Source organism: Pleurodeles waltl, chromosome 1_2 (assembly GCF_031143425.1).
Source record: "Pleurodeles waltl isolate 20211129_DDA chromosome 1_2, aPleWal1.hap1.20221129, whole genome shotgun sequence".
Taxonomy (NCBI): domain Eukaryota; kingdom Metazoa; phylum Chordata; class Amphibia; order Caudata; family Salamandridae; genus Pleurodeles; species Pleurodeles waltl.
Window position 1 is genome coordinate 184,894,848 of NC_090437.1, and position 24,250 is coordinate 184,919,097.

The 24,250-nt window shown below is 45.6% G+C and overlaps 1 protein-coding gene across 1 annotated transcript in view; it reads right to left on the minus strand.

Annotated features, from left to right (window-relative positions):
- LOC138299367 (glyoxylate reductase/hydroxypyruvate reductase-like) overlaps positions 1–24,250 on the minus strand; it is a 166,350-nt gene that overhangs the window by 65,851 nt on the left and 76,249 nt on the right. Inside the window, exon 4 of the mRNA XM_069237591.1 lies at positions 15,131–15,247. Coding sequence (XP_069093692.1) covers positions 15,131–15,247 — 117 coding nt within the window. The remainder of the gene's footprint in view (positions 1–15,130; positions 15,248–24,250) is intronic.

Here is a 24,250-nt window from a genome sequence, read left to right on the forward strand (position 1 = left end):
TGGGGTAACCAGAGTCACCTGCAAATATCGAGGGACAACTTTTAGACACACACTAACCCTTAGGGCCCACACCATACCCATACACCAACACCTACTGGGTGGGAACCAGGGCTCACCTATTGAGCCATCACATATGGTGTGCTGCTATTCCTCAGGATAAAGGCATCATGCACAGACCCAGGATACTTTGCATTGACATGGGAGATGTACTGGTCCCCCAGGCACACTATCTGCATATTCATAGCGTGAAAGCTCTTTTGATTTCTGAACACCTGTTCATTTCTCAAGGGGGGGACAAATGCTATATGTGTACCATCTATTGCCCCAATTATGTTGGGGATATGTCCCATTGCATAGAAGTCAGCTTTCACTGTGGCCAAATCCTCCACCTGGGGGAAAACGATGTAGCTGCGCATGTGTTTAATCAGGGCAGACAACACTCTGATCAGCACTATTGAGAACATTGGTTGAGACATTCCTGCTGCCAAGCCCACTGTCACTTGGAAGGAGCCAGTCGCCAGGAAATGGAGCACTGATAGTACTTGCACAAGAGGGGGGATCCCGGTGGTGTGACAGATAGCAGATATCAGGTCAGGCTCCAATTGGGCACACAGCTCTGTGATTGTGGCCCTGTCCAGTCTATACGTGAGGATAATGTGCCTGTCCTCCATTGTTGCCAAGTCCACCAGGGGCCTGTACACGGGGGATGCCCCATTTCCTATCTGCAGCGGTTGCAATCTAGGGGGCAAACAGTTAGCAGCTGGTCAGTATTCCATATTTCCAAACACTACACTGCATTGCATGTTGTGACTGTAACAGTATGTTGTTGGATAGGCCCAAATGGTGCCTATGTATACTATGATGCAGTTAGGTGCCAAGGTCTGCCCCCCCCGAAATGGCGTCCACCTGTCCTGTATGGAGGGACATGTGGAAATGAGGTAATTCTGCTGACGTTGTGTGCCGTTGCGGGAGGCGGTCGAGAACCGCCGTGCAACTCCTCATTGGATACCATTGGGCCCTATGGGTTACAGTGGCCAATGGTGATGTACGTCGGCGGTGATGGTATGCACCGCCGCAGATGTGACCACCATTTTCTATCAGTTCACTCACGTGCTACCTGACCTTCAACAGAAGAGGACCTACACTGCAAGTGCTGCTGTGACCTGTGTCTGGAACCCACCATGGCTCATGTCACTGGGGAAAGGGCCCCTGCCTTCACCGCTGAGGAGTTGGAGAGACTGGTGGATGGGGTCCTACCCCAGTACCGAATGCTGTATGGGCCTCCAGACCAACAGGTGAGTACACTGTGAGCACGATGCATGGGGCATGAATGCATGTAGTGCTGTGTGTGAGGGCCTCGTGTGGGGGAGGTGTTGGTGGAAGGGCCCTGGGCAGCGTGCTGCATGTATGGGGGGCAATGTCTGTGTGTAAGGGGATGTGAGGGCTATGGTGGGCAATGGGTGTAACAGGCAGGACGGTCTGACGGATTCCTTTTCCTATGAGTATTTTTCTGCAGGTCAGCGCCCATCAAAAAAAGGGTATATGGCGTGCCATTTCCAAGGACGTGCGGACCCTGGGGGTCTACGGCAGGTGGAGGACCCACTGTCGCAAACGGTGGGCGTGCCTGAGACGCTGGGCACGGAAGATTGCAGAGGCCCAGCTGGGGATTGCCTCCCAACGAGGAAGGGGTGCCCGTCGAACCCTGACCCCCCTGATGGCCCGCATACTGGCGGTGGCCTATCTGGAGCTGGATGGGTGCTTGGGGACATCACAGCAGCCACAAGGGGGTGAGTACAGTGCCCCAATATACTACTTGCGCGTGGTGTGGTGGCATCCGGGTGGGGGATGTGGACCTGTGGGTGCCCCTAGGCTAGGCCGCACTTTGCAGGGTAGGGCCCATGTTGGGCAGGGTCTGATGTACACCTCGTCCAATCAAGCTAGTAGGCGTCCACTACTGGGCAGGTGTCTGTGGGTCTCAGGTATGCTGCAATTGGGGTTAGGGATCCCTGTCCACGGGCTGGTGACTAGCATTGTGACTGTTAGTGCATTGCCTAGTGCGTAGGGCTGTTCCCTGTGTGTGTGTTGTGGACGCCAACAGTGATGTTGTTGCCGCCATTGACCAAGGGTATCCTTTGTCTCCCCCCCTTTTTGTTTTGTCACCCTGTCCTTATGTGCATTAGCATCATCTGGCGGAGGAGCAGAGGCACCGGCGACAGGGAGAGCTGCATCCCACAGGGCCCAGGAGGCCGAATCCACAGACGGTGAGGGCACCAGTGGGACAGAGGGCAAGGGGGAGCACCACGGCGGAGACTGGAGGGCACAGTTCTGACAGTGATACCTCCTCGATGGAAGCTCCCTGGTGGTGGTGGACACCTCTGTGCCCACCCCATCTACAGGTACAGCCGCCACCCCCATACCAGCACCGCCCTCCCAGCAGCCCCTCAGCGTGTTTCCTGTGCCCGCTCACCCAGCGGCCCAGGCACTTCAGGCCCTGCCCCAGTTAGCCCTGCTGCCCTGAGTGAGGAGGCTATTGACCTCCTGCGATCCATCTCCGTTGGGCAGTCAACCATTGTGATTGCCATCAAGGGGCTGGCAGCCCATCTGCAACAAACAAATGCATTCCTGGAGGGCATTCACTCTGGCATGGCGGCCCAACAGAGATCAATTCAGGCTCAGGCCTCCTCCCTGTTGGCAGCCATTGTCCCTGTTTCTAGCCTACCCCCTCCAACTTCCTCTGCCCAGTCCCATTCCTCTGAACCCCATCCTATCCTAAGCACACAGGCAGACCAGCATGCACCCAGGACAACACACAAGAGTGGCACAGGCAAACACAAGCAGCACACATCATCCCACAGGCACTCACTCAAACACCATCCAGATGCAGACATACCAACATCCACTGCCTCCACTGTGTCCCCCTCCTCCTCCTCATCCACCTCCCTCCCAGTAGCGTCTACACTCACACCTGCATACACTACATCCTCATCCACTACCACCATCATGCCTATCACTACACGCCCCTCAATGGCAGTCACCACCCCCACATCCATGCACATGTCCCCTGTGTCCTCTCCCACTGTGTCTGTCCCCCCTCCTCCCAAAGTACACAAACGCAAGCACTCAGAAACCCAACAGCCATCCACCTCACAACAGCATCCAGCTCATGCACCTGCACCCAAACACAGAAGACAGACACCTCCTACAACTACTTCCTCTTCCTCCACTCCCAAACCTTCACCCTCTTCCCACTCCAATGTCCCTAAGAAGATTTTCCTCTCCACCCTTGACCTCTTCCCTACCACTCCCCCCATCCTTCACGTCGGGCCAGGTTGGTCAGAACCCTGGCGAGCACCTCAACCACCTACTCCACGGCCACAGTAGTGCTGACAGCTACTTCAGGTGGGAGAGCATCCCGGGCACCAGGCAGCAACACTGACAGGGTGCCTGCACCAGGTGCATCAAGGAAGAGCAAGGAGGCACCACCAACTGCGACAGGGAAGGGCAAGGAGGAACCACCAGCAGCATCTAGGAAGGGCAAGGAGGCCCCACCAGCTGCAGGAGGGAAGGGCAAGGGCCTGAACCAGCAGGCAGGAAAGACAGGAGGCCTGGTGCTGGGACTCATTCGGAGCCCCCACCACCAACCATAGTGGTTCAGCCATCTGAGGCTGCAGGGGAAGGGCTGGAGCCTCCCCCCACCAATGCCAGCACTGCCACCAGCACCACTACCAGCAGCAGCTGCCCCACTGGGCATCCGTCTGAGGCTGCAGGGGATGGGCTGGAGCCTCCCCCCACCACTGCCAGCACCGCCACCAGCACCACTGCCTGCAGCCCCAGTGGTCAGCCATTCGAGGCTAAAGGGGAAGGGCAGGAGCCTCCCCCCACCACTGCCAGCACCGCCAACAGCACCAGTGCCAGCAGCAGCAGCCCCAGTGGGCAGCCGTCTGAGGATGCGGGGGATGGGCTGGAGGCTCCCCCCACCACTGCCAGCACCGCCACCAGCACCACTGCCAGCAGCAGCAGCCCAATTGGGCAGCCGTCTGAAGCTGCAGGGGAGGGGCTGGAGCCCCCCACCACCACTGCCAGCACCACCATTAGCACCGCCACCAGCACCACTGCCAGCAGCAGCAGCCCCAGTGGGCAGCCATCCGAGGCTGCAGGGGAAGGGCTGAAGCATCCCCCACCGCTGCCAGAACCGCCACCAGCACCACTGCCAGCACCGCCACCAGCACCACTGCCAGCAGCAGCAGCCTCAGTGGGCAGCCGTCCGAGGCTGCAGGGGATGGGCTGGAGTCTCCCCCCACCACTGCCAGCCCCGCCACCAGCACTGCCACTGCCACTGCCACTGCCACTGCTGAGCAGACGTCACCGCCGGCGGACAGTGTGTATTACTGCGTCCATGGGCTGTTGTGCGGCCTGGCCCCTGCAAATCCTGTGGGTCTGACACCAAGGTGAGAGACTGTGATCTTGCACTCCCCAAGATCTGCATCACAGGGCACAATGCCCCCTCCAGAACCAGTGGAGAAAGCATCGCTCACCCCATCCCTCCTAAGATGAAGCACACTGGGCACAATGCCCCCTCCAGAACCAGTGGAGAAGCCATCTACTCACCCCATCCTTCCCAGGATGAAGCACACTGGGCGCAATGCCCCCTCCAGAACCAGTGGAAGAAGCCATCCACTCACCCCATCCTGGGAAGGATGAAGCACACTGGGCACAATGCCCCCTCCAGAACCAGTGGAGAATCCATCCACTAGAGAGACTGTGGCCTTGCACTCCCCAGAACTAAGCAGTGGGCAAACCACCCACTTGAGAGACTGTGGCCTTGCACTCCCCAGGACCAAGCAATGGGCATGTAGCCCCATCCAGGACCAGTGGCGTTGTACCATCTTCCGGCTGAGGAGCCCCCTCATTCCCTGTCCCCCTGAGGTGCCTGTGTATTTTCGACCTGATGCCCCTGCAGTGTTCTCTCTGTGTTGTTGCAGTAGTGAGGTGGGGCCTTGGCCTATGTGATGTGGCCCTGTGGCCCACGGACATTGAGGACTGGGCAGTGTTCCTCCATTTGTAAATATGTATATACGTTTGTATTTTGATGCACTTATTTGTGTTATTTTATCGTATTACACTCACTTTCTTCCAATCATTTTGTCCTTGCATTATTCCTGAGGGGTACGGGGTGGATATGTAATGTTTGTGCATCTGATTGTGTGTATGGTGTTGGGGTGGGGGTGTTGCGTGTGTGTCACTCTCTTTTTCCTCCCCCCTCCCTTGTGTGCTAGGCGGCAGTACTCACCGTGGTCGTCTTCGTCGGCGTTGCTGCTCATAATGCAGGAAAAGGTAGACGAGCATCGGAAATATGTGCAACTCAGGCTCCATGGCGTTGTGGTTGTTCCCTGAGTTTCCAGAGGTGAGTCCTTTGACTTCTGTCTTCTGTTTCCGCCGTGCTTTTGATGTTGTTGGTACTGTCTCAAAAAAGGTGGCGGATAGGCCTGTCGTAATATAGTGGGCAGTACATTGTCTTCCGTCTGGCTGTTGGCGGTTACCGCCATGGTGCTTGTTGATACCACTGTGGCGGTCGGTGTGTTAAAGTGGCTGTCTGTCTGAGCGGATTCCGCAGTGGTCATAATTCCATTTTTGTTACTGCCAGCCTGTTAGCGGTATTACCGCCGCTTTATCACCGACCGCCAGGGTTGTAATGAGGGCCATAATTTGCTGTACCTTAATTATGTAAAATTACAGCAAAATTATGCAAGATTATGAAGAATTACATGGGGGGCATAACCCAGAATTTACCAATATTTTCTTAGTGCAAAATGCAACCTTTGGTCCAAAATGGACGCACCCTTTGGTCCAAAATGGACCAGTGGATGCATTTTGCACTAAGAAAGTAGAACTAAATGCAATAGAACACGAACAGCAGCAACAAGCAACCACTTGTGTTCAATAAGGGCAACATGTACAAAGCATTTTTGCGGTTGCAAACGGCCTGAATCGCAAAATCAGGTTGTTTGCGACAGCAAAAATGCCTTTTCAAATGTAAAAAAAACATCCAAATATACAAACATCCAAACTGCGGTTCTCCAGAATCGCAGTTTAGGTGTAGAAATCTCTAATTTGAAAGGGGCATGTTCAGGGTGATTTCCAGTGTTATGTATCAAGCTTTTGCGACTCAAATGCGGTCGCAAAACATTGACATTTTCACACCAACTCAAAGTAGGTGGTAATGCATTTGCAAGGTGATAGGGTCCCCCTAGGACACCTTCCTCTTTGTGAATTTTGGAAAAACATTTTTCATTGTTGAAATGCATCCCTTTTTTAAGGAAAACTGGTTGCATTTGAACAATAACAAAAAACCTTTATTCAAAGGCAATCACAGACATGGTGGTCTGCTGACCTCAGCAGGCCACCATCGCTGTGAGGACAGGCATTTGTAATGGGTAGCAAACTGTGACCTATCGCATTAATATTTATGAGGTAGGTCGATTTGCAATCCACTAGGATTCACAAGTATGAAACAAAAAGTTTCATACATAAGGAATAGTGATTTCCAAATAGCAATTCGGATAAAATCTCTGTTTGAAATCGCTATTCCTAATCTTTGTACATCTGGCCATAAATCCATTGTTCCTTTGCTCATGTGGTATGGTCTTTGTGACAAGTTACTCATAATCATGCAGACGTTATCGTGTAATTTTCGGAAATTTTCCATCAAAAGAGTGTTTCAAAATTACATAAATTACTCTGATTACTCTTGCATGATTAACATTTTGCCCAGGCCTAATTTAAATACACCCTTCATAAACATTGCGAGGCGAGAACATTGAAGTTGAGCTGCTCAATACTTTGATCATCACTGTGTCTAGCAGGCAGTAGTAAGCTCTGCCGGGAAAGTGCCCACTCTCCCACCTGCAGGTCAAGTGGGTAACATTAAGCACTGTGCACAATCTCGTCTGCTGTAGGCCCTCAAGTGTTCAGAGACTTTTTCATGAATTACTTTGTTCTGTGGGGTAGAATATGGGATCTCTCACATTGGACATTTCAAACCTGTGTGTGATTAGCAGATGAAAGGGTTGCTATGTTCAACCTTGCTTTCTTTTGAAACCAGGGTCTGTGAGCATGGAGCCTTCTTTGTCATCACTCTTTCGTTCCTAGTGATATAAGCACAAGGAAGACAATAGAGAAGCCCACCCTGCTAAGAGAGCTTTACTTTACGTTGATGCAAAAGGAGGACTAATACCAAGACTGTCCTGCAATTAAATCTTCATTTCACAAAGAAATAAAAGCAGGACTATAATGAACACTTTTTAGTTTAACTCTTTATTTGTAAGGTGTTAATTTAAAGAAATAATTCATTTTTTCATGCTGTATTTTCTCCACACCAAAATTATTCTCTTTATTAAAAAAATAGCACAACATGTAATGTAGAGCACTGACATACTTATTTTCTAGATCATACTTTCAGTAAACATTTAAAAAATATTGTTTGAGAGGAGGGAGACTTTTTTAATGTTGGTTTCCGTATTCACCAAGTAGTCACGGTCACATACGTAAAAAATGAACTTCATGCATTGTAATGTATGTATTCCCTTTAAGATGAACTAATGCACCAACATTCAGTTGCTAATTGTGCCTGATCCAAGGCCATTCTCTTTGCATTGGAAATAATAGGTCTTGCAGACAGCTAAAGCTCTCAGGCCATGTAAAAAAAACAGGCTACTGTAATGGCAAGATATATAGTCCATGTATAGCAAGAGATCCTAAAATTAATGCAAATATTGGGGCACTCACAGGTGGTGAATGTTCATAATAAGACCTACAATAAATCAGCACTAGTGTTTTTTTATGTAAAATGTGTACGTGGGGCTCTAAGCACAGAATCAACATATGGCTAGTGAGAGGACTAGTGAATCGATGTAACATAATGTTGTGACTGGAGCCACGTTTTGAGAATGCATGAGAGTATCTACGTCTAAACATGTTTTTGGCTAAAGACCCTCCTGGCGGGAGGTAGGCCAAATGCGATGCATTTATTCAATTGAACCCATTGTCTTGGTAATTGCTATCTGGTGTCTCAAACAGACAAGAAACTGAGAATCATTTTAGATGATGTGCTGTCTTTCCCTGTATGTTAACCCGATGGTGAAGAGAATGAACAACAAGCTAAACTTGCAAAGGAAGGTCAACCTGGTATTCCATTGAAACTACCACTTTGATTAATCTGGGGGACTGATTCTCCTACATTTGGACTATTGAAAAAACATCTATGCAGGGCTTTCCAAGATGAAGATTTCAAAGCCTCCGATGAAATGGCAAAAGGCAACAAGACTAAGTCTTAATTTCAGAAAACAGGAACATGCAACACCCATCCTAAAGTCCTAGGTCCTGGTAGAGCAAAAGATTGACCACAATCAACTATGGACAATTCTCTAGGCTAACACTTCGACATGCTTCCTCTGACAAAGACTGTGGCTGAAGAAACTGCAGTTTGGGCAGATAAACTCTGCAGACCTTCACACAGGGAACACAACCCTGTCCCTCGCTGTACCCTTCTCTTCCCTGATATTTTAATGGTTTGTCCTATCTGTAATCTTGTACAACATGTAGAACTGGCATCTCAGGAAGGCCTCAGTGTCAGCCAGTTTCTCTCTGACTCTTGTAAAACTTACTTTAGCATTGACCGAAAGGTGCAAAATGCAATTTTTACACTGGTCCTTTAGGGCAAATGTTGTCCTTGCATCAGCAAAATTAACTGACACCTGTGATGTAAAGGGGAATTCCCAGGGAAATAGATAGGTTTTTATGGGATCAACTCATGTTTATTTCCTGCATTAGACTTTCTGCACCAGGCGTTGGTCAAAGTGGAGTTACACACACAAGACTTTATATGGCAAGACTTAATATGACGTGTATTTGTAAAGCACACATTCAGTCAAGTTTTGGGTGTACTGGTGCTGAAATAAAAGATGTTTATTGTTACCCAACTCAATGGTGCTCTTTTTATTGATGTTAGAAGAACAAAAGGCTGAGTGGTCCCAGTGTGATTTTAATCTGTGATCCTTAGGTCAAACACCAGTCCTTAGAGTGGGTCCACAGAGCCAGATTTCTGAATTTAACAGCAAAAAGGAGGACAAGTGGAAATCTAAGGCTTGGTACTAGAATGCGTGTCATGCAATTTATGGTTTAATCAATTTTAGTTAGGTTTCTAAATATACATACAATTGCCTACAACCATCTGTCGATGAGGAACATATTTGTTGATGTTAACTATAAACCCCAACCACAATCTCCATACCAAACCCCCACCTTCCAATCACCCAATAACATGCGTTAAAGAAAATGTGACAAAAGTCATCTGTAAGAGAGTGGAGGTGACTTCATATGTATGTGGGTCATGCAATTTAGATTGCATTTATGCATCTTAAGGTATTCAGAGCACGTCTGCTGGCAGGGCCACTCCTTGGGCAGATTACAGCACTAATTAAGCCACTGGTTTCACAGAGGCCCCACTAACGTCTATGCAGAAAGAAGTGACTTAGCAAGAAAAGTGAAAATAGTACTGTTGCCTGTCCCACACTGGGTAGTGACATTAGGTGGGCTAGTGGGATCATCAGGGACTTACCAAAACCACCTAGGAAAAATCTGGAAACTGGGAGGTTTCTATACCCTGACAAGGGAACCACTGTGTGTGTATCAGGTTGCTCATGACTGCACTCTGCAGGCACTCTCCCAGGTTTTGGATTTTTGCTCTCTGGGCTCCTTTAGCACCACCATCAAGGGTCCAGTGCTGGAGGGTTAACCTGGGGGATTAAGATTCACTAAGGGTCGGTCCTGGTGCAGGTTCAAGATGGTTGGAGCATTTTCTGTGCCTGAGGCTGTGTTTAGGAGGCCAGCCAAATAGCCCTTGGAATTACTCTGATGAAAGGGATGAAACAAGGCTCAATCAGCAGGCCAGGACTCTGAAGGTTCAAGGCAGTGTCCAAGCAGCAAAGCAGTCCATCTGGGTGCAGCAAAGCAGTCTTCTGGAATACACAGCATGCCACAGCAGCAGGCAGCCCTCCAGGAGTCCTTCTGTAAGTCCAGAAAGTGAACTGAAGAGTGGGTCTGAGGATCCTGATTTTCTACCCAGTGCCTCCTTTGAAGTAGGAAAAGTTTCTTCAGAATTCCCTCTAAAGTGTCTGAAGTTACCTGACTCCCCTGTCCTGGCTCCACGTTGGCTGCACGAGCAATGCAGGGGTGGCAAGTCTTTTGTGTGAAGGCAAACTACAGCCTATCCGTTTGCAACAGGGCTGTACCCAGCTCTGCCCCCCCATCTTGCCAGTTGATGGCCCATCCAGGCACACCTAATCCTTCTATTGTGTGGCTGACTGGGAGGCATAAACACAGTCCAACGACCAACTACATCCAATCATGTCACATAGGACAGGATGCAGGCACCATAAAGCTAGGGCATGAAAATTCTCAATTTTCTAAAAGTCAAAAAAAGTGCAACCCAATAATCCCTTGTGAGCTTGGGTATCAACTAAGAAAAAGGTTAATGGCCAATAAAGGAATCATTTATAGAAAAATATTTAGGGATGATTTACTTGAATTATCTGCCCAAACATTGACAGTAGGAACTAAATCCAAACAGAACTGTAAATATAGTTGACATAGGAATGAATCCTACAGAACACGCGCACACATAATTTAGTTCGAAGACAACTCCTTGTATTCAATATATATTATTCAGGGGTAGAAGCAGCATAATTCCACACAAACATTAACCTTGTGAATTAGATCAAATTCTATGTCTAAAAGGTAAGAATAATCTAAGAGATCAAAGAATAATGTATGTGGAGCACACTCTGATTGATATCAATGTCTTTACACCATGAAGCCTGAGCCATTAACTAGTGAAGATCCAGTAGATTCAAGTAGAAAGAGTTGGATTGAGCGTTGATGTTTCGGTCTCTATTCTTCTTAGTCCGTGGGACCATCCTCAGGACCACCACAATAAATTGGACATACAAAGATGACCCCTCATGAATGTATAAAGTAGTAATGGTAGCCCTCACATTAAATAAAATGGTCTGTGCTGGGTAGTGCCCAAAATAATCAATTGCAAAGTTGAAGAACTACCATAAATTAAGTAGGGGGACAAAGTCTGAGCAGTGACTATACCCGTGAGACTCAGCAGCGGCTGTCACTAGAGCGTGCCACCCACATCGTTTTCCTAGTTATGTGGATGGTAATTGTCAAGAGCAATTACCATTCAAGTTGTTTTTTTAATTGAACAAAACAGGGTTTTGAACCTGTGTCATGTGGTGCCCCCAGTGTCTGGCTGTCTCTGATCCGTGCTGAGACAAGAGTCAGGCAGCCATACACTACAGTGAGGGACACATGCCCTAGTGTGCATGTGGAACACAGGTTTTTTTAATACAATCCCTAAGCAGGCTAATGGCTGACCTAAAGCCAGCACTTCCCTGCAATTTTCGGGGGCCTAAATGGACCTCCCATTCATGACAGCAGCAGTGTCATATTTGCAAGCACTCCTGGTGCCTAGGGCACAAGCCTTGTATTTCTGGGACTGGCTGTCAATCATTTCACAGGCTGCAGGCAACACCCTTCCAAAACTTGTCACCCATGATGTGTTGAGAAAGGGGTGTTGCTTGCAGTCTGTGAAGGACTGAGGACATGACTGGAGGTAAGAGAGTCATGAGGCTGTGACCTCGAGCCACATGTATGCTGTAAAGAGATGCATGGCACAAGCTTTAGCACACAGAGAGTATCTGTTTAGAGTATGTTTAAAGTGATCCCTTCGTGTGTGTTTAATTTGCAGAGGTGTTTCACTTTAGTACATCCATACATATCACATATACTTTGAGGAATTTAATACCAGTTTTAATAAATGCCTCTCAGTATAGTGATATTAACTGATGTCCTAAAGCGAAACACTCCTACATGTTAAAAGCACACATTTAAGGCACTTTTAAATATGCCAGTACCGGATGTGTGCATCCTGAACTCACATATTTTTCAGCCTCTTGTATGCTGTTAACATGCGGAAGCATTTCTCTTCAGTACATCAGTTTTGACTACAATATTACTATATTGAGAGGCTTGAATTAAAACTGTTAATAAATGCCTCTCAATATAGTGATATGAACGGTTGTTCTAAAGTGAAATACTCCCGCATGTTAGAAGTTTACAAGAGATGCCCCTCCATTTTAAAATTCCACCAGCCACCACTGGTGAGACTACCCCTGTGCTGTTGATTTATTCATTGGAGCTCTGATCAGAATTTATCTTTTAGGTTACCATTTAGACATAGAATTTGATCTGATTTACAAGGTTAATGTTTGTGTGGAATTATGTGATTTGTACCCCTGAATTAAATATACTGAATACAAGGGGTTGCTGTCAATCTAACTTTTGCGTGCACCTGTTCTGGAGGATTAATTCCTCAATCAACTATATTTACAGTTCTGTTTTGACTTCGTTCCTACTGTCACTGGTTGAACAGATGATTCAAGTAAATCATCCCCAAGTATTTTCTATAAATGATTCTCTTGTTGGCTATTGATCTTTTTCTAACTTTCTAAAAGTTGCATTTTTAAAACCTAAAATCTGACTTTATCATTGAAGAGGATGTTTAAATAAATACATTTTTGCCTTGGTAGTTGGGCCAATTTTTGCATTGGTAGACAATGTCTATGTCTCGTTGTGGCCCAAGAATAGAATAGAAAACAGCAGGATCAGACTTGGACAGAAAATAGGTCCAGGCATCAAAATAAAAGTGGCCCCATTTTTTTATTAGATAAGTTAAACAGTAGCCTTTGTTTGCACATTAAGGCAGTTTTGAACTGTAATGACAAGCTGTATATGTGTTTTTGCAATTTATGAGTGCTGCACAGATTTGAGCTTGCTGCAGGCAATGTTTGTTTTAACATCAGGGAAATCAACAGTAAACAAAACTGGCCTAGCAGACCATAAATATACCACCAAACAGCTGAAATATGGCCCACACAGTGACCTCCCAGACTAGCCCATCAGCCCCGGCCAGGTTGACCCTTCAAAGCAGTAACCTTTAACGTAAAACAGGAGAGAGAGAGTTATCACAAGATTACCATTGAGTAGATGAATTTTAAAATGTGAACCCAAAACACCTGGAATCAATACCGGCATCTCTGTTTGCCCAAATTATGTAGTCCTAGGTAACCATTCTATCTCACAGAGCTGCCTTTTTTATTTCTTACATGTGAGAGCAGTTTCAATTAATTGAGTTCAGGATATGCGCTGCACAATCACCTCTCATGTTTGATTTAATAAACTATTATATTGCTCAATCGATATTGAGGGTTTACATGACTAGTGACTTGCCTTTAATTCACTAATTGCATTGGTGTTGGGGGGGGAGGAGCCATAAATGTTTCTAATTTATGTTTAAAAACTATCACTTATAATAAATGTCTGTTTATGCAGTGATATAATTTGATGTACTAAAATGAAACTGATGTACTAAAATGAAATTAAGATGAAGAGACTGTATCATATTTTATATTATGTTTTTTGCTTGATGTACATGCCAAGTGTTCTCATGGCTTGGCAGGTGCACAGGCTCTTCTCTGGCTCTGCTTGCCCTGTTATTGTATTGGCACAGTCACTTCTATATGTGACTCAGGTTTAATACATGTGGCCGTCAGTCACTTGATGAAAGGATTTGTAAATGGTGAGGTCTGGAAACATGAAGCTCTGTCTACAGGCACTGATTTGATATCTCAATCATAAAGGCTTCTCTTAGCTGAGACAAAGAGCGGAGAATTCAGGGAAAATATATTGGAAATAAGTGCTCTCAGGGCAGGGACGTGAGGCTCTTGTGTTGTACATGACCACAGTCCCTAGGGAGAACTACCTGGACCAAGAGGATGGACAGGGGCATAACTTCAGGGGGGACTTTGGGGTGTGACACCCCTTAAATGCATTCTTGGCATTGTAGTTGGGTCTGGGATCCCTGAGTTGGGTCTACTATCCCTGTGTCAGTTTTTTTGTTGTTCTCATTTCACTGAGTGCTTTTAACCTGCCCATTTTTGGAGCAGAAAATTAAATTATATATAGTGACTGGTTTACCAAAAAAGTAGTAAATCTGCACCCATATGTGTACTTCTTGACTGGGGGCAAATTTACTACTTTTTGGAATTCACAAACTAGACATGCTACTGCCAGTCAAACACCCAAAGGATGATGGGATTAATGCTTGCAAATAGTCTAACTCATTGCAGTCATACATTTAGCACTTCAACCCATTGTTTTCTACCCACTGTGCCAGTCTGGGCATAGGTCTACCTAATGCAAATCAGTACTGATTATGTCCCTCATGGGAACAGTCCATCCCAAACCTTAGTCCTCTCACCCCTCTGCCCTGCAGCCCACTGGTTTTTAGTTGGGAAATCCAGTCGCTGCTCACAGGTGTAAAAGGGGGCGAGGCGGGGTGATGTGCGCGGGGGGAGTAGTGGGGTTGAGAGGGGAGGGAGAAAATATTTTTAAAAAACTTTCCTGTACGCACTGCCATGCCACGCCCGCTCCTCTGCTGACTTCAGGCACAGGCTCCCAGCCTGCCCTGCTGCCAGTCATGACGCTGCTCAAAGCAGTGCCAGGATTGGCTGGGAGCGCCTAGTCAGGGCACTCCCAGGCAGACTGGGAGCCTATGCATGCTCTCTCCAGGCCAACAGCAGTGTTGCTCGTCACCCCAGTGGCCCTGCCCCTTTACAAGGAAACAATAACAAACACTGTTTGTTATTGTTTCCTTGTAAAGGTTTTGCAGCTGCCGCTGCTGGCGGTGGGTGTGGGAGGGGTGTGTGTGTGAGGGGGGGGGGGTGACGCTCTTCCACCCTCATGGAGGAGCTCCCCCTGGGGAAATCTGAGATTTATAGCCCTTGAAATATCACTGATTAAGCTATTAAGCTGGCCCTGATGAAATCAAACACCATACAAAAAAAATGGACAGCAGCAATGCCATTGTAAAAACAGTTTGTTCTCGATCATTACACTCTGCACTTTTTCAGAAATATTACAGGAAACAGTTAATCAAAAATAAACACATGGTAAATATTCTTCTTGAAAATTCAATCAATAGATATATGAATGCATTAAATACTTCTTTGCTTCATCAGCTGCCTCGATAAGTCGACGGGATGTTGCCAGAAGAAGTGCAACAGTGAGCTCAGCTACTGCCTCAGTCAACACATCTGGAGTGTATCCCACCCGGATTCCTCTGTGTGGAAAATGGAAAAAAGGAAGCAAATTGAAATGCAAATGCATGCACATTTCTACAGTGAAGCTGTTCAAGCTGAGAAACTGCTGATATTTCATGGTTTTGTGCAATGTTTGCAAGAGGCAAAATCGTGAGCGTTTTGCAAACCATTAAAGAAACAGAGATATGTCGTGAGATTACCCCCGCAAAATGGCATACTATTATGCAATCTTTTTTGTCTTATTTCAACGGACATATTTGAAGGTCAAGGGGCATATTTAAAAAGAAGTGGCGTAGGGCAGCATAGCAAGTCTTTTTTGCCGTGCTGCCCTAAGCCAATTCGAAAGGGCAGTAATGCACCATATTTACGAGATACAGTGCATTCCTGTCCTTTTAGCCAGTGCTGGTGCACAATTTGGGGCCTAGCTCCAATACAGGCACCTTTACATCATGGTGTCTGCATTGTTGGCAGGATTGTTTTTGTGCACGTAAGGGCACCTTCCTGCACAAAAACAATCCATGGAGACTTTTTCATCTTTCTCTGTGTGCTGCAGAATGCAACACACATAGAAAGAGCACAAAATGAGAAGAATGCTGAGAGAATGCTGATATTTCATGGTTTTGTGCAATGTTTGCAAGAGGCAAAATCGTGAGTGTTTTGCAAACCATTAAAGAAACAGAGATATGTCGGGAGACGACCCGCGCAAAATGGCATACTATTATGCAACCTTTTTTGTCTTATTTCAACTGACATATTTGAAGGTCAAGGGGCATTTTTAAAAAGAAGTGCACAGGGCAGCACCGCAAGTCTTTTTGTCGTGCTGCCCTAAGCCAATTCGAAAGGGCAGTAATGCCTAGCGCCAATACAGGTACACTTACACCATGGTGCAAGGGTGTCTACGTAGTTGGCTGGATTTTTTTTGTGCACGAAAGGGCACCTTCCTGCACAAAAACAATCCATGAAGGCTTTTTCCTCTTTCTCTGTGTGCTGCAGAATGCAACACACATAGAAAGAGGACAAAAAGGAGAAGAAATAAAGATATTTCTCCTCCTAATGCCACCCCTGGGGAGTCTCTTGGTTTTGATGTATTCCCAGGGTTACACACCCTTGGAAATCTGGGACTGCGTCAAAACCCATGGGTGTTGTGTGGGAAAACCACTGCAATGCCCATGGAATGTCCCCCAAACGCTGTGTAAGGCAACGCAGCAACTTGCGCTGCGTTGCCTTTCACCATATCCACAAGGCCATGGAAAGCCACACAAAGTAGCTTTGCGTGGTCTCGTAGACATGGGTCAGCATTCTGCACTGCCAGTACGTCAATAAAAGTGACACACTGGCGACACAAGGAGCTTGTAAATATGCCCGCAAAAAATTCAGGAAGGCATTGAAGAATCATCTCTTCAAGGACATTTTCAACAACTGTTTCTCTGCTGGACAATGGTACCTTTTTCTGAACCTCATTTCTGTTTTTGTGTTATAACTTATCTCCCTCCCACTTTATTCTCATCGACTCAGAGTTACTAAAATGCGAGAGATAGCGGAAGTGATGACACACATCATTCAGCCTTTAATGACATCACAGACTCGCCTCTTGCCCCTCAGCCTGCTGAAGGGCGAGCAAAGTGCGAGGAATGCAAGCTACAGAAAGTGAAGACGTGCTCCTAGAGCCCAGGTTACTTTTGTTTTAGCTGTTGCCTTCATGAACCCTAACAAGAAGGCTAGCAGAACTCCTGATTTAGGCAGAAAACTCATAATAATGGTATATCAACTGTCTCCTGCTTAAATCAATGAATTCCCATCATTCTCCCTCTTACTTGCTTCCAAACATTGGCGTGCAAAGTGGCTAGGCCAGCATCAGAGGTACCAAAGAGCAAGCCTTGCATTCACTGTGAAGCCAGATGACAAAAATGAATGTGAAACTAAGGATATTAAAATGGGCAATAGACATTGGAATGAAAATGTGACAGGCCCATACATGCCATTGCACTAGATTCAGAAGGGAGACTCCAGTTTTGAAATCCAAAATGGTTTTATTTTGTGCGTCTCCATCATGAAACTCCCTCTGCTTCAATAGAAGTCAATGGGGGAAATGTATTCTCCCAATTATTTTTGTTAATATCTTCCACTTTCTTCTTCGAAAATGTTGGCATGTATGCATACCAATAGATGGTGTGATGGTGGATGAGTTCAAATGTAAGAGGGCTGCAAAATATTCACAGGGCCTTTTTGCTGCAGCTTTCTCGGGTTACCAACTAGAATGTCAGACATGATCGAGATATTTTGTCTTACATTCTCAGTGCTGGTCTCCAAACCACTGACGATAAGAGCTCTGATGTGGATGGATCACATCGATCATTCTATATATAGCCTCTCAATCTACTGTTCTAACTATTATCCTTTGCACTATTGTTAAGCTGCTGCTGCAAAGAAGGCAGAGTTTGACATTGGCTTTTGTATCTTGTTTTTGCATTTTTAATTTACCCCCATATGGGACAAACACAATTGATCCACTCTTGCATGTACATGGAGATGGGGTGTCTAGAAAGGTTAGGGAGTTCTGTATACAAAGGCTGATGGATCTTACTATGTCTTTGGTGAAGATCTTCCATTTATTTGTTCATCATTTGTATATTTATTGATTTGGTTAATAATATCTGCAACTTATGGTGCAAATTTATGATCCTTGGCGGCTGAAAGAAGATCCTCAGGGAAGGTTTAGTCCCTTGCCTGATGTCTGCTTGACTATACATCTACAATATTTTCATAAGAGGCTTCCTGTGTCTACATACCTGATAGACCTCAGAATGGATAAGACAGATGGCATCAATTTGAGCTCCCCTTTCTGTTAAATGATGCACAGTTAAGCTGGCTTTTTGTCTCTTTGCCCATATGTGCAGGAATAAAATGGTTAGCTAAATGGTGTTACTCTCAACAAAAAATGCCATGGAAGCCACATTAAGCAGCAAATACTGCTGATTTACTTGTCACGTTTGAAGGTGGGTGTCACAATCCCATTGACCTACCTCATGCCCTCATAACCTACCAAACATAGACAGTGCAACAAGCATACAGCACTTCTTATCCATCTAAGAAGAGAGGTGTCTGTTTTGAATTGGAAACATTTACTCTGCATGAATTTGAACTATATGTCTACTAAGGATGGTAGTTTGGTGGAGCAAGGGGTTCCATTGTAGACATTTAGTTTCCCCTTATGGGAGAAGATGTTCCTAGCTTTTCAATACACTTTTTCACACATGTCCAAAGTATGTAATATCTAACTCTGTAACGCAGAAAAGACACAGCGACTCTGCATGGGAAATGGTGCTCTATGAGGATGTCCTGTGATTCCAAATTCAAGGGATTTGAGGCTCTGTACACCATCAAAAGACACATTTACATTTTGTTCATCTCCCTGAAAGACCTACTCCAGGCTTGCATTAGAAAACTTTGAAACTGGACTAAGACAATGTCTTATTCCTTCCAAAGGCGGCCTATGGATCATATTACACTGTTGAATCTATCTTGCATCACTCATGGATTGTGCCTTGATTTTCAGGTGCTATAATCCAAAAATGGGTTGATGATTCCTAACAAAGAGTCGACATCCACTTTCCTGGATAGCCTAAAAGCGACTGCAAGACAGTGGAACTTTACATTCTTATCTACAAATCTCAAGAATTTTAAAGAAAATGAAAAGGCACTGCTTTAATCTGTACCAGACGTCAAAACGTCCCACAATACTAGAGTTATGAAGAAGATCCTCAATGATCTGAACAAAGAGTTAGAACTCCTCAAAGATATTACCTGCCGAAAACCAAAAAGTGTTTGCTAGGTGCATCCAAACATGAGGAAAGACGTCAGCGTTCTTGGCCTCTACCATATTTCCTGTAATGTAAGCATCAATCCAATTTTATTGGTGGCATCCTTCAGAAAGATGACTCTATAACGGTGATTCTCCTTGCCAGGGATTCTAGATTTTGGGAATTATACAGTGATCTTAACACAGAACTCCTTCCTATTTACTCAGATGTGCTCAATATACTAACTATGTTTTGACTAGGATCTTGTCAACATCAGGACAGTGTGCGCTCTACGGGCGACAAAAATTAAAAAACCCAGCCTTTATGCAAGGACCTAATTCATGCATTGTATTTATATGCAGTATGTTAACCTTTTGCATTGCAGACTTTAACCTTGAAAAACACTATTAATGATGTTTGCAATAACTGTTCATTTGCAATGAATTGCTGCAGGCTTACTGAGTGTATTAGGGTGTGGTCCCTTTCTAGGACCTTCTAGAAGCTTTCCCTGCAGCATGACTGGGTGTGGTTTGTGGGCTGGGCCAGACTCTATATAAGGGAGCCAGCCCAGCTCCACGTGCTCACTATTCAGAGGTCCCGGTGCAGAGCAGCAGCAACTTCCTGAGTTCCTGTTCCGGAGGCCTACCTTGACCTTCCAGGCCTTTGCCCTTCATTGTATTGGTGATCCTTGATCAGGGCGGTAAGACGGAGGTCGGGCTGGGCCCCGACCCCGTTTTCAAAGGCATTCGAGTTTTTGGGCCTAGTTTTCATGTTGAAAGATTTTCCTTGTGCGTGTGAATGTGCTCGTGGTTTCTGGCATTTACATGTTGGTATTAGAAACGGCAAGACGCGCAATTCATTCTTGGCATTTGACTTTTGAGATTCGGGTCGGCAACAGTGTGCGCGACCATTTCTTGACATTTGCATATTGGCTTTTGAATCGGCAAGACGTGCGATTCATTCCTGGCATTAAACTCTTGTTATGCAGTATGCGCTACCATTTCTTGGCATTTGCATGGTGGCATTCGAATCGGCAAGACGCGCGATTCATTCCTGGCATTAAACTCTTGTTATTCAGTGTGCGCTACCATTTTTTGGCATTTGCATGGTGGCATTCGAATCGGCAAGACGCGCGATTCATTCCTTGCATTTAACTCTTGATATTCATTGTGCGCGACCATTTCTTGGCATTTGCATGGTGGCATTCGAATCGGTAAGACGCGCGATTCATTCCCGCATTTAAATCTTGATGTTCAGATCTCTTACAGAGTGCGCGATCATCTCATGGCATTTGCATATACCTGTTGGAATCGGCAGTGTGTGCGATTCATTTCCCGCATTTAAACCTTGATGTTCAGATCGCTTACAGACTGCGCGATCATTTCATGGCATTTACATATTCTTGTTGGAATCGGCAAGACGAGCGATTCATTCCCGCATTCAAATCTTGATGTTCAGATCGCTGACAGAGTGCACAATCATTTTATGGCATTTGCATATACTTGTTCGAATCGGCAGTGTGCGCGATTCATTTCCCGCATTTAAACCTAGGTGTTCAGATCGCTTACAGTGTGGGCAATCATTTCATGGCAATTAAAACTTTGATGTGTAGTGTTTCCTGAAGTGCACACAACTATCCAGGGCTTTTGAATTTTCTGCAAAGGTGTTAAATTCAAGATGTTACATTAAGTCCTTAGTACAATTCCTATTGTTTTTCCAGAGAATGTTCAGATTACTTTTTGTCCTCATGTAAAAAGGCAATGTTTGTTCTGAAAACATAATTCTAGAAGGTTCTCATATTCCTAGACAATATGTGACATTTCATGAAAAGTTCATATGAAAAGTTGTATTAACCATTCTTGATTCCTTCCCAGGTACCCAGACGTCTTGAGGCCTAGTTATAGTCCTTTCTTAAGTTATCCATGGTTACAGTATGACAATGCTTAGAATCATAGTCTAGTGAAAATCAATGTGATAATATCTTGATATTGTGTTGTTTAACCTTTTGCTTCCTACAGGTCTCCTTCCCAGCTTTTCCCATCCTAATCCCCTTTTCCCCCGCTTGGACTCTCTCAGAGTTTTGGAGCTGTCTAGTGGTGGACATGCTGGGAACGTGCGCAGACCCCGAGGATCTGGTCTCCCTGACAGATCTGCATATATCCCAGATTTTGGCTGAAGACCTGGAAGAACTCTTAGCCCCTTGGCAGCAGAAAGTAGAATAGGTGGCTAATATGATCCTCCCTAATTTTAATGCAGCTGGTGCTAATGGATTTCTTGTTGACACCTACCAGATGTTTATCAGTAAGAGCCATACTTAAGAGCTAACCCAAGTCTTCCAAAGAATGCAATTCTGTGACGGTTCCTACCTCAACATTAGAAGTCACCTTTGTGCTCTTCCCAATGTAAGGGCATTACATCATCTATTATGAGTCTTGCAAACCTAATTTCAGGAAGACACAGATACCAAAATCTACAATAAATACATTGCTTTGTGCCTCAAACTGCTTATCTCCAGACTTCAGAGGAATGGCGCATGAGTTGCACAAAGGAAAGGGATTTTGTGGAGAATGGTGGGCATCTTCACAACATTATTGTCTTTCCTTTGAGGATTATGGCAGTGTTCTCTGAATAGACACCAAGAATGCATTTGAAAGAGTCCACTGAAATTACCTTTTCCCCATCCTAATTGCACTAGGCTTTCAACGCGAATACCTGGAGATCATAAATGCCACCTATGCTGACCCTTCCATTGGTGTCTTCACCAACAGAACTCCGGCTCCTCACTTTCCAGTTTGGTCCAGAAACCGACAGAGCTGGTCCCATTTTCATTTACTCCATGTTCTCTATGCTCTCCTTGTTGAACAATTGGCAGAAATAAACTGGTGTTGGGTTGTTATGTAAGAGATATATGTCAACTGCAATACACATTATGCTGATCACATGCACATGTGTATTGCGGACACTAGCTCCATGATGTCTAATCTTCTGCAACTGATATTGAAGTTTGGTTCCCTTTTCGGATATAAAGTCAATTTAAGTAAATTTGTGATTATGCTCTTAAAGGAAAATGAAATAGCAGCCTCAGAAAGGAACTATCCATTCACAGTTAACAACTGTCAGAATAGGTGTATGGGATTAATGTGCTTAACAATCTTAGAATATTGTCTAAATGTATATAAGCCTGCAATTGGGACATTTAGAGTTGGCTTGCGACAGTGGGAAATCCTCCCTTTGGGCATAACAGGCAAAATCAGTTAAATGAACAAAAAAAGATAACATTCAATAAATATTTCGGGTGGTCCATCAGACCCTCCTCTCTGGGGTTTTTAGTACAGGTGGCTGTCCAAATCATGACAGGTTTAGCATTCCCAGCTCTATGGAACTATCCACTGTCCTACCCCAAAAATGGTATTTATGAATACAATGGAGGATAGCCATGTCTGGATGGTGATTAAAGAGGACACACAAAAGAAAAGGTGTTCAACATTAGACCGAGATGGCTGAGTCCTTGTCATATTTACAGTGTTGGACTTTTGTGCTTATGCAGGGTCATCCCCAATGTTGCCTCCTGCCTCCTATTTTTTCTGACCTGTTGCTGTTGGCTTTTGAACTCTGAGCACTTTACCACTGCTAACCAGTGCTAAAGTGCATATGCTCTCTGTGTAAATTGTAATGTTGACTGGTTTATTCATGATTGGCATATTTGATTTACTAGTAAGTCCCTAGTAAGGTGCACCAGAGGTGCCAGGGCCTGTAAATCAAATGCTACTAGTGGGCCTGCAACACTGGTTGTGCCACCCACATAAGTAGCTCTGTAATCATGTCTCAGACATGCCACTGCAGTGTCTGTGTGTGCGGTTTTAACTGTAAATTCGACTTAGCAAGTGTACCCACTTGCCAGGCCCAAACCTTCCCTTTTCTTACATGTACGGCACCCCTAAGGTAGGCCCTAGGTAGCCCCAAGGGCAGGGTGCAGTGTATGGTTAAGGTAGGACATATAATAATGTGTTTTATATGTCCTGACAGTGAAATATTGCTAAATTAGTTTTTTACTGTTACAAGGCCTGTCCCTCTCATAGGTTAACATGGGGGCTACCTTTAAATCTGATTAAAGTGTAGATTCCTTTGGGAGCGGATGGACATGTGGAGTTTGGGGTCTCTGAGCTCACAATTTAAAAATACATCTTTTAGTAAAGTTGATTTTAAGATTGTGTGTTTGAAAATGCCACTTTTAGAAAGTGAGCATTTTCTTGCTTATACCATTTCTGTGACTCTGCCTGTTTGTGGATTCCCTGTCTGGGTCAGTTTCACAGTTGGGCTGGTTGCACCTCACACTAGACAGTAACACAAAAGGAGCTGGGGTGTAGTCTGCATTTTCTGATGAGCCATCTGTGCTAGGAGGGAGGGGAGGAGTGGTCACTTACACCTGAAAGGACTGTGCCTGTCCTCACACAATGCAGTCTCTGACCCCCTGGTGAGTGTCTGTGGCCTGGCCTGGGCAAGGCAGGATTTCACATTTAAAAGAGACTTTACTTTGAAGTAGGCCTACTTCAAAGGGGAAATTGGGTATAAGAAAGGCACCCAAAAGTACAGTCTTTAGATCACTTCTGGACATCAAGAGGAACATTTGCCTGGAGAAGAGCTGAAGAGCTGAGGAGAAGTGCTGCCCTGCCTGTGACTGTGCTTTGTGGAGCTATCCTGCAGTTGCTGCTTCTGCCAGAGTAAGAGTACTTTGTGTGCCTTCCATCTAGTGAAGAAATCTCCAAGGGCTTGATTTAGAGCTTGCCTCCTATTGTTTGAAGTCTCAGGGACAGCAAAGACTTCTTTCTGCCAGCACCTGCTCTGACAAGTGGTGCCCTATCCAGTCTCTGAGCCTTTGAAAGGAAAGCTGGTGGAAATCCAAGGAAATCGACTTCGGACAACTTCGGACCGACGCTGCTGCTGAATCTGGTGACGCCGCCTGCAACCGACTCCGTGATCTTCTCTGGAACGTGACGACCTTCGCAGGCCTGATGCCGCTGCAGCCCTGCTGAAGTTCGCGACTCCGTGGAAGTCACTGCACCACGTCGTCACCGATGCCGCTTGAAGTGCGCAGATTCAAGTTTCGCACAGACGCCACGATCCCCGACTTCGCGCATCAACTTGTTTTCACTCTTCACCAAAGGTACTGTACTTGGGGGTCTACGCGACTCCGTGTCCGCTTGCTGGGAACGACTCCGTCAT